Source organism: Ricinus communis, chromosome 2 (genome assembly GCF_019578655.1).
Source record: "Ricinus communis isolate WT05 ecotype wild-type chromosome 2, ASM1957865v1, whole genome shotgun sequence".
In the NCBI taxonomy this organism is placed as follows: domain Eukaryota; kingdom Viridiplantae; phylum Streptophyta; class Magnoliopsida; order Malpighiales; family Euphorbiaceae; genus Ricinus; species Ricinus communis.
Window position 1 is genome coordinate 14,010,116 of NC_063257.1, and position 10,901 is coordinate 14,021,016.

A 10,901-nucleotide genomic window follows, 5' to 3' on the forward strand; every position below is an offset into this window, starting at 1 on the left:
TACTATGTTAATTTTAGTTGCTAAGTAATCGAAAATCTTCACAACCAATGTTGATTTTCGCATAAAAAGACAATAAAGATTATAATTATGCAAAGTATCTTGATGTATTATTGAGTAACCAAGTGCATCATTCATTACCATGTTTATATTTTCATAAAAAGACTTGATATCTCAGAAAGAAAATAATTTCCAAGTATCTAGATGAAAATCTAATAGGGTATAAGCAAAAATAAAAGGAATAAAAAATAAGAGCTTGAAAAACAAGTAATATAAGAATATATAAATGCCTATGATCTATTGTCTATGAATGAAAAATTTATCTTTTGAATAAGGTTATAATGATTGGGTTACGCATAATAGTTGCATCATTTGATGATGAATTAGGCTATTTATTGAGAAATAGGTGTGAATGATGGATGCTTGAATCTTTTGATCAACAATAATTGAGTTTACACTTTTAAAAGAAAATTCTTATGATTCAAGTTATCTTGGTTTGACATGATTTTTGCATTAGTGAGATTTTTTTGAGTAATATCTTTAACCTGAGTATGAATGATCTTTATTATTTTTACATAGGTTTATTCTTAAATTGCTATTTATTTGAGGACAAGTAAAAGTTTAAGTGTGTGGATATTTGATAGGTTCATATTATGTATATACATTTAGAGTATTTTAGTGCTTTAATTGTATGTTTTATATACATAATATGTAGGAATATATGATTTTTACCTCACTTTAGCTTTATTATTTGACTTCAAGTATCATTAGCCAAAAATGAAAAATTTGAGCTAAATACTGACAAATGGGCTTAAATAGGACTTCTACTACTAAGACCCGAAATTAAAGATTCGTGGACTACCATTTTTACAGGCCTGGGCGAATTATGCAAGAACTAAAAGGATTAATTAAGTCTTCTTTTGTAATTATGAACTATTATTAGTTATTAACTTAAGTTATAACAGTTAAGAATTGTAGAAGATAATTATTAGAAGTTTCGTACTTAGAGGAAGACTCTGCAAGAGGGATGTCTACCCGTATTAGAGATCGGATACACAAAATACATAAATTCACAATCTGCATGTGTCCATTATTCCTCTCTTTGCAATTCTTTCTATAGTTCAACTTCTAAAAATATTTAGTTCTTAGTTTTCATTATTCTTTGAAGATCTAAGAAGTTATTCAAGAAGTGGAGAGGGGGAACCAATCATTTTCCTACTTGAAGCATTCTAGATTTTAAAGGAGCTTTTTATTTTCTGTTTTGTTTTCTTGTCTTTCTATTTAATTAGAATGACCATTAGATTAAATATGTCTGACTAGTTTTCTTAAGTGTTTAATTTAGCCTTTTTATTTATATATGAACATTGTTGTATTTTTATTTAGTGAGTGATTTTTTTATCTTCATATAGTTTCAATAATTATTATTAGTTGATCATCATATCAATTTAATAATAATACTTGTTGTGAAAATATTTAAGTTGAATGTATTAGAAACACCATCTTTACTTTAATATATGTTGGTAGAAAAAACTTTAGTTGCATCATTAGTTTGAGTAATTAAAGGAAAATGCACATTACCATCTTATTCATTAAATCTAGACTTAAGGTCAAATAATGGGATTACTAAGTAAATAGCTAAGTTAAATACTGTCTTTTATCTCATAATTTTCATACATAATATCATTACATATTTATTTTATAATTTATTATTATTTATTTTATGAATATATTATTTTATCAAATTACTGGATTAGAGTGTCTACATTTGTATGATAGTTTTTATAATAACGGTTTTACAGTTTCTTGTGATATCAACCTCATGATGAACTTATCCTTACTATAAAAATAATTTGTACACTTACGAATACATACTAATAGACATCAATTCTATAAAATTACACATAAAATATCAAAAGAAATTATTTATGTTCAAGCAAGTTTTTAACTATACTATTACCCTTACACATGTCAATAAACATTAATTCTAGGCAATAGCATTAAATTAATATTATATTAATTGATAAATTAATTTTCTAAAAAGTAATTTTTATCATAATATGTGTATTTATTGTTTGCATAATTACTATACCGATATATAATTTATATTTTACTGTATAATTGATATATTACTAAAATAAGTTATTTTTTCAATTAAAAATAATTTTAGTTCTAGAAAATAGTATTTTAATTATATTATTTTCAGTATTTTTGAACCTGTGGCTGTAGTTAGTCTGGGCTTTGAGCCCATTTATAAGAAAATTTCCCATTCGGCTGTCTAATTTTAGGGGGTTTGGAATATCTGACCTTAAGCCCTTATGCTGTATCTGTTGTGGTGAGTTAGCCCTTCTGGTCCAATTAACATAAGTTTTTCCATTTTTGACAGGAGAAAACAGAAAAAGGAAAACGTAAAAAGAAAAAAGAAAAAGAAAAAAAAGGACAAAGATCCCATTTTGTAAAATAGACACAGATTGAATTTCACTTTTACATTCCGCGACGTCTCGCGAGAGAGACGAAGAAGGAAAAGACTAAAATCTAACAAAATACGAACACAAAACAAACATTTAAAAAAATTCACAAAAATTGAAAAGAAAAAAAGAAAAAGAAATTTTCCTGTGATTGGGGTTTGGGTCTTTGGGTCTTTGGTGAGGTTTTTCAAAGGGAAAACTTTCCATCAAAACCCTTCCCCCTCTTTATTATTATTATTATTATTGTTCTTTTCATTGTCGTCATCATTATAGCAAACAGTTCCTCTTCAATGTCGATGTATTGAATAATTCTCGACATAACGACGTCGTTTTGATCTTACAGTTTCTCTCTCTCCTTTTTTTTTGGGGTTTGATTAATCGGCTGAGTCGAGCTACACTGAATTGGTCCAGTTTCCCTTCTTCACCATTCTCTCTCATTTCATATTTTTATGAAATTGCTTTTATAATTTTTGTTATCACCCCTACATTAGATAATTATAATGATCACGGGCGATCTTACGCTCCGTTCTTTGCCCACCGAAAACGGCGTTTTGAGAGAAGAGGAGGAGGAGGAGGAGGATCAGCTGTGTTCAGGCCCAGGACAAATACCGGCGTCATCGCCGGATCCTGCGTTGATTTCGGAAGAAAATTGGGAGAGAGCAGAACAAGCAACCCTGCAGATTGTTTATAGAATTCATCCAACGGTTGAAGCTGATTGCAACAGGAAACATGTTGTAGAATATGTCCAGTCTCTCATTCAATCCTCCCTTGGATTTCAGGTCATGCTTGTTTATTTATTTATTAATTGTTATCTGTACTTTTAATTCAATTGTGAGTTCAATTCTATTTAGTTAATTTAATTGGAATTCAATTCCTTATAAAAAAAAGTGACATGACTTTGAAATAATAATGATAGTAAATTGGTGAAATTGTTTTGAAGAAATCAAGTGAAAGAACTCCATTCCATTGAATTCCTGCAAATATTACGCCGCGCTTTGCATTATGATTTCATTTCATTAAAATTACATGAGATAAATATTTAAGGAATGAGAAAATCAAAGCTAACCTCTACATTCTTGGCATAAAAGAAATCATTATGCCAAAATGTAAACAATGTTTCTGAAGCAATCTAAATAAGAAATAATTAGTGAAGGAATGAGAAAATTTAAGCTAATTAATTGCTGGAGTAGACCATCTATTAATGTGCGAGGGTTAACCAATTTCAACAGTTATCTGGTCTAATTTGCGTGCAACAAGTGTCTATGCATTGACGCTATTGCTTTTTATGGTTTTGAATTTGGTCCCACTGCCGTAAACCTTAAATCAGCAGATTTAATTGTCTCTAATAGCTGGTTGAAATATGTTATAATCTGTCATGGCCTGTGAAAATTAATTATTGTCCTTAAGAATTGCATGAATTATAGTCAGATGCTGCATTCGCGTAGGAATTTTCTTAGTGATCCATCATGTTAAGTCAAGCACAGGATCTGTCTGCCCTATATTACAATTGTAATTGTTTCCTTTCTCCCATTATTACAGGTTTTTCCATATGGGTCAGTTCCATTAAAGACATACCTTCCAGATGGAGATATTGATTTGACTGCCATTATCAATCCAGCTGGGGTAGATGCATCAGTCTCTGATGTTCATGCTGTTCTGAGGCGAGAAGAGCAGAATAGGGATGCTCCATATAAAGTGAAGGATGTCCACTTCATTGATGCTGAGGTTCCTTTTTCTTCATTCTACTCTGGTTGCTTATTAATGAATCCTAATCTGATTCATTTGGTAGCTTATTTACTTCTTTGTGCTCTGGTTCATTGTATCTCCTTTTTTGGTTAATTTTATTCTTACCATAATAATATATAGACAGGTCCACCTGAAAAACTGAACGTAAACGGTAAATTTTAGGGACTGTTAATGGTGACTTTTGCTCTGTCCTTTGGAAGTATTATCTGGTAATTTTATTTTTACGGAGTATAGATTTTTTGCTAGAAAATATCAGGTATGCTTGGTTTTCTGCTTCCGATAAGTGCTAATTTAGTACTTCTGCCAGCTGGTAATCTATTCTGGCTACTCAATGAATAATTTGCTAAGGTGGAGTTTATTCTGGTTTTTCAAAGAGATACGTTTTCGTTACTTCCTTTTTTCCTCTGCTTCTGGCTGAATCTGGATTTCTGCTGGCAGGTTAAGCTTATAAAATGCATTGTACATGATATTGTAGTAGATATATCCTTCAATCAACTAGGTGGACTTTCTACCCTATGTTTTCTTGAGCAGGTACTTTTCTGATTTTCTGTCACTAGCATTCTAATTGGATTGAATTGATTTGTTTATTTCCTTAATTAAAAACTGAAGCTATGTCTTCTTTTTCTTGCATTTAGTCTTTGGAGAATCGATAATTAATTCGTCTTATATTCTTATGGATTTGTTGTTTCCCAGCTCTCAATGTGGAAAAAAGATATGATTTAAGTTTTTCCCTTTTTAGAAAATGGTTTTTCTGATACAAATTATGTTGCAGGTTGATCAACTTATTGGCAAAAGCCATCTTTTTAAACGAAGCATCATACTGATAAAAGCTTGGTGCTATTATGAGAGTCGCATTCTTGGTGCCCATCATGGGTTAATCTCAACATATGCTTTGGAAACTCTTATTTTGTATATCTTCCATCTATTTCACTCTTCGTTGAATGGACCTTTGATGGTAAGCATCGTGCACTAATGTGTTCATGAGTTCAACACTGTAGTCTTTGCATAGTTCTTCTATGAACTTAATGTTGGTCTTTCCACACAATGCACTCATGAGACACCAAACGTATTTTTACCTTGTGTAGGTTCTATATAGATTTCTGGATTACTTCAGCAAGTTTGATTGGGACAATTACTGTATCAGTTTAAATGGACCAGTCTGCAAGTCTTCTCTGCCCAAAATTGTTGGTATGAGATGTTAGATTTGTTTGTTATATTGGAAGTTAGCTGCATGTTTGATTGATTTCTTTGCTCTCTTTGCAGCTGAGCCACCTGAAACTGGGAGGGGTAACTTGCTTCTTGATGATGAATTTCTTAGAAACTCTGTGAAAATGCTCTCAGTGCCATCAAGGAGTCCTGAGATGAATTCACGACCATTTACCCAGAAGCATCTTAACATAGTTGATCCTCTGAGAGAAAATAACAACCTTGGCCGCAGTGTCAACAGAGGTAGGTGTGTGTGTTTGTGTGCATGAACTTAAGCAATAATCTGGTGGAAAAAGATGGTTTTGGTAACTGATGCTTCTAGAAATGGATTTGTTAATTTTAATAATTTTAATCGGTAATCTTTATCAGGATTGTAATTCTACATTTTTTTCTTCAAATGTTTTATTTGTTTGGAAGGAGATGAATTCGTTGTGGGTACTAAAAATGATGGGGATCAAGATTATGAAATTAGGCATTTAATTCAATGTTTTTGATTTAATTCAATGTTTATTCTTTTTCAACATCCTAAGGTTCTTCTCTGTTGCTTTGGTTCATTTGCCAGTTTCCTTTGATATTTCATTGTTGATGCTGGATCCTTATTTTTCTCCTTGGGGATTAACATTATAGAACCAGTTAAATCACAGTATATATGCTTGTTGACTACTAAGTTGGCTAGAGTATGTATTTGCCACATTGTTTACTGGATTTATGCTACCTCATTCCATGATGATTGCGCGGTTTTCTGCAGGTAACTTCTATCGAATACGAAGTGCATTCAAATATGGAGCTCGTAAGCTTGGCCATATTCTTTCATTACAAAGTGACAGAATGATCAACGAACTCGACAAATTCTTTGCAAATACTTTGGATAGGCATGGAAGCAACTCTTTGACTCATGTGAAAAGCTCATGCTTAGTATCTCCTACTGGAAATTTTGACAATTTATCATCGTCGTCACTTTCTGATACAAGCTCTGAAGATAGCATAGTTCAGAAATCAACTGCTGGTTGTAGTGTTAGACCTTTTGAGACCTCATGTTCGGGAAATTCTCATAATGCTTCTCATTTTTATTTGTCAAGCTTGCATGGAGAAGATGGAAAGTTTGAAAGTGGAATCTCTGATGGGACAACACTGGCAAATTTTGTTATTGATGGTCAAATTAGCTGCACAGAATGGTCAGAATCCAAAGAGAACCATTTTGTGATCAACAATTCAGCCTGTTCATGTAGTAATCATGAAGGTAAGACTTCTCTTTGTTCAACAATTCCATCTCTTGTCAATAACATCTCCGAGAACCTAGCCCCTACTACTGCAGAAAGAGACTTTGCTAGCATTTCTCAGATTCCTCGATCTTTCAAATCTCTATTGGACCTTACTGGAGATTATGACAGCCACTTAAAGAGTGTGAAATTTGGTCAAGGTTGCTGTTTCTTTGCTGTATCTGCTCCTGTACTACCCTGTTCACCAACGGCACCTCATTCTAAGAATAAGAATCCTTGGGAAACTGTACGTCAGTCCCTACAGTTGAAGCGGAATGTTCATTCCCAAATTAACACAAATGGTATTTTCGGGCACCAGCAGCACTTCTTGAACCATCTAGTGCCATTTACCACAGCTTTCAGTTCTGAAGAAAAGAGAAAACAACGAGGAACAGGAACATACATTCCCAACATGGTATATTTATTTGACAACCATGTTCATGAGCATTTTTCTTTTATGATTAAGATTCGGATACTGGCGTTCATTTTTCCTTTTCCTTCTAGTCATGTAGTGTTATATTCTTGCAGAGTTATCATTCAAATAGAGAGAGGCCATCTTCAGAAAGACGAAAGAATCATGTCACAGCAAATAATGGTGATTTGCATAGACGTACTCGTGATAATGGTTTGGCTGCAACTCGGCCAGGGATAAATTCTTATCAACATGGCCATGAGCTTTCCGAGGCAGAATACCCATATCTGGGGAATGGAAAGCCTGTGCCTTCAGAGGTTCAGCTATCTCAATCATTTGTTTGGGGTCCTTCCAGTGCCAATGGCTTCTCTCGGCCATCAGAGAGAATTGACTTTGGGGGTCAGGAACTTCAACTGCAAGAAGCATCCTTGCAGGAAAGGGTTCCTACTCAGGATTCTAGCACTTCATCTACTTTGGTCTTTCCTTCAAGCCCTGAGGTAACGGCAGCAGAGAGGCGTGAACCAGTTTTACAAAATGTCCAAGAAAGGTAATAGAAATAGAATATTGTACGTCTCTAGAATTCTTTTCCATTTTTAATGATGTTGTACTTTTTGTCTTGGAAAGCAACTGCATTGATATATCTATTGTTTTGAATTTTAGAGCTGCATCAGAATCGTATCATCTGAAGGATGAAGTTGATTTTCCTCCTCTGTCCCATGGAAGGGCGATTGAAACTTAAGACTTAGAGAAGTCATTGAGCACAAGTTTAGATGCTAACAACTATGAAGATCTAGGAAGACTTACATTTTTGTTGTCTCCTCCTTTTGCCTGGAGTTTGTCGTGGTTAATGATATAGAGAAGTGCTTGATGTAAATCCTCTGGTCCATCTACTTCTCGGCGTGTGAATTCGCCATCATTAACTGGGTGTATGTAGCAGCTGTTGTTTGCTTAGATTTTACTTTCCGTTGAAAGGCTTGTAGTATATGCAAAATAGTCTAATTGACAAATTTGTGCAGATCCCTTTTTCGTTAAATATACAAATGCTTAGTTGTAGAATTTTGAGTGCAAATCTGTGCCTCCATTAGAGTTGTCCCACCCACTCCCTCTTGGTGAAAATTTGATCTTTCAGCTGGGATGGATTATCGGGGATCACACTTTTGATGTTAATTGTTTGAATGGTTTGTTTTAAATTCAATTTTTTTATTTTGTATCGATTTAGTATTTAGATTTCAATTTAATTTTTTACCAATGGGTTTTTTTTTTTTGGATCAATTTTTGGTGACACGGGTGACAAAATTTAGATATATCTTTGTTAGATTTAATTATAATAACAACAGGTATAACACCCAACAAAAATGAAATTAAACTAGAGAATAAATCCGAACTTCATTATATTAAACACAATTTTACAGCATTAAATGAAGTTCATTCCATATTTTTGACATCTAAATAATCGAGATCCTGAATTTGCATGAATTTATAACGATATTATTTTTATTAATTTATAATTATTATTCTTTTAGTAACCACAGTCAATTTTTTACGTTAAAAATTGTCATTGGAAAGTATTTTTAAAAATGAAAGCATAGATATTTATTTTTAAATTTTAAAATAATTAAATAAAATTATTAAAAAGTATAAAATTTCTAGAATTTAATTTATAATTAAGCTGCTACAATTTATATAAATATTAATTTATGAGACCTAAATTTTTTTTAACATGTGTGCTTAATTTTTGACATATAGAATTTCTGTTTTGACATGTGTACTTATTTTTGACATATGGAATTCAAGCTTATATGTAACTTTATAGTTTTTTTCTATTAGTTTATTGATTAAAAAGTTACATTCCTAATTAAATAGTGACTCTGATTCTAAAAAATAACATATTAATTATATTTTAATATTGTATTAAATAATAAATAATTTTCTATCGGATAATAATACTAATTCTATCTTAGGAAATAACATATTAATTATATTTTAATATTATATTAATTAATATAAATTACTTTTCTAATTAGATAATAATTCTAATTCTAGAAAATAACATCTTAATCTATATTTTTATATTCAATTATAAATTAATTTTTTAATTATACAATAAAGATTTACTTTAAAAAAAGTAATATCAATTATTTTGATAGTATTAATTTATATAATATTAAAATTAATTAATTAATATTTTTAAGATATTTTTATATTATTGCACTACTAAAATTTTAAGATCTTAAAAAATTAAAAAAATTTAAAAATAATTAGTTTTCTATTATTTTTTAAAATATTAAAATTAATATTAAATATTGAAGATTTTATTAAATTATATCTATTAATTTAATTTTATAATTAAAATAATAATAATGGTCGTGCAACACACGAGTAAGCGACCGGTTAGAAATAATGATTGGTATTTCATTTTTTTACAATAACGATTTGGCAATGAATGAAGGGATTCGGTCTCCTTCGATCGAAATTTGACTAGAGTTTGATGTTTTGGGGAGGCGCGGTGGGTAAAATGTGAGATGAAAAAAGTAGCACATGTAAGTAAAATAAAAAAATTAAAGTTTTAAAGTAAATTCAGGATTGAATTAGAAGTGGCTAGGATAAATCTAATTTTTTGACGAGGATTATAAATGGCATGCAATTAAAAAATTGATTAAAAACATTTTTCAGTGGAATTAAATTAAAGTTGATAAAATTTAAATTTAGTATTAAATTTGAAACAAAATACAAAATTGGATAATCATTCAAGCAATTAACGCATCCTATATATTGCTACATAAGGGTATTATAGGAACGCCAAAAAATATGTGTTATAATTCTTCAGAAATCTAAGGATGAAACTTGGTATAAGAGAGAATGTAAGGTATTTCTTTCCTTCAACCTATGAGAGTATTTATAATCTTATCCAATTTAGGGTCACTTATTACACATTTATCACATGATGATTCAAAGGTTTAGTTATAAGAGAGAATGTAAGGTATTAACACTCTCCACCTTTCTACCAAAATATATAAAAATGATAATAACTCTTATGCATTTAACCTAAGATACTTAAGGAACCTATATATGATCAAGACTAGATCTTTAAGAAAAATTTAGGAAAAAACATATATATACGAGGTTTATACTATGAAATTTTATCTTTACGATAAAAATTAGTAATTTTTGTTTATAACTGACAAATTTTTGTTTATATTGTTTTTAAAACTTTTAGCTTCTTTCTACCAAATTCGACTCTTTCCTTCTAAAATCGGTGCTCTTGTAACAAAAAATAAAATCAATAAATCTGACACAAAATCAACTTTATTATGATATTCAAACTGGAACGAAACATAAAATCAAAAAAGAAAACATATTAATCCTACAAAAACTCCATTGCGACTACCAAACAGAACAAAGAAAAATGTCTAATCGAAGCAGAAATTCAGTTTTAAACATCAATTCAAATCAAGCTACAACTTATAACTCAATAGCAATTCAGGTGTTTTTGAAGCTCAAACAGTAGATCGAAAGAAATTTTAGTAAAATATATCAAAGTCGAAGTAACACACACAAGACTTCAATTAAAGTTCATTATATTTGAAAATAACAAAAATATGCTTTCTAATTCTGGAAAAAAAGTTATTACATGTATTTTGTAATGATAAAATATTGAAGGAATTTCATGCGAATACCATTTTATTTTAATTTTTAATTTAATTTTAAAAAACAGATGCATCAGTATATGTTCTTAAAGTTTTATAACATTATAAGGTATATCCATGATATCTTTCTAATATCTTTTGGATATTCACAATAATACGCATAAAGTGT

The 10,901-nt window shown here is 30.5% G+C and overlaps 1 protein-coding gene across 2 annotated transcripts; it reads left to right on the forward strand.

The window, feature by feature from the left end:
- The first annotated feature begins 2,391 nt into the window (after positions 1-2,391).
- LOC8258097 lies at positions 2,392-8,297 on the forward strand. Of its 2 annotated transcripts, XM_015718691.3 has the most exons (10): positions 2,392-3,241; positions 4,002-4,187; positions 4,647-4,739; positions 4,981-5,163; positions 5,294-5,396; positions 5,472-5,657; positions 6,163-6,654; positions 6,730-7,088; positions 7,202-7,632; positions 7,746-8,297. In XM_015718691.3, the coding sequence occupies exons 1-10, from the start codon at positions 2,963-2,965 to the stop codon at positions 7,822-7,824; spliced, it is 2,391 nt and encodes a 796-aa protein (XP_015574177.1). In that variant the 5' UTR covers positions 2,392-2,962; the 3' UTR covers positions 7,825-8,297. The 2 variants fall into 2 exon arrangements, with proteins under 2 accessions (XP_015574177.1, XP_002518281.1); XM_002518235.4 differs by having other exon boundaries at positions 2,395-3,241; positions 6,163-7,088.
- The last annotated feature ends 2,604 nt before the right edge of the window (positions 8,298-10,901 follow it).

Bases quoted from the DNA above. Each gene is read 5' to 3' on its own strand.
- LOC8258097 (XM_002518235.4), top strand. From the start codon at position 2,963: ATGATCACGGGCGATCTTACGCTCCGTTCTTTGCCCACCGAAAACGGC. The intron at 4,740-4,980 runs GTACTTTTCTGA...ATTATGTTGCAG, and splicing joins CCCTATGTTTTCTTGAGCAG to GTTGATCAACTTATTGGCAA. The intron at 7,089-7,201 runs GTATATTTATTT...ATATTCTTGCAG, and splicing joins GAACATACATTCCCAACATG to AGTTATCATTCAAATAGAGA.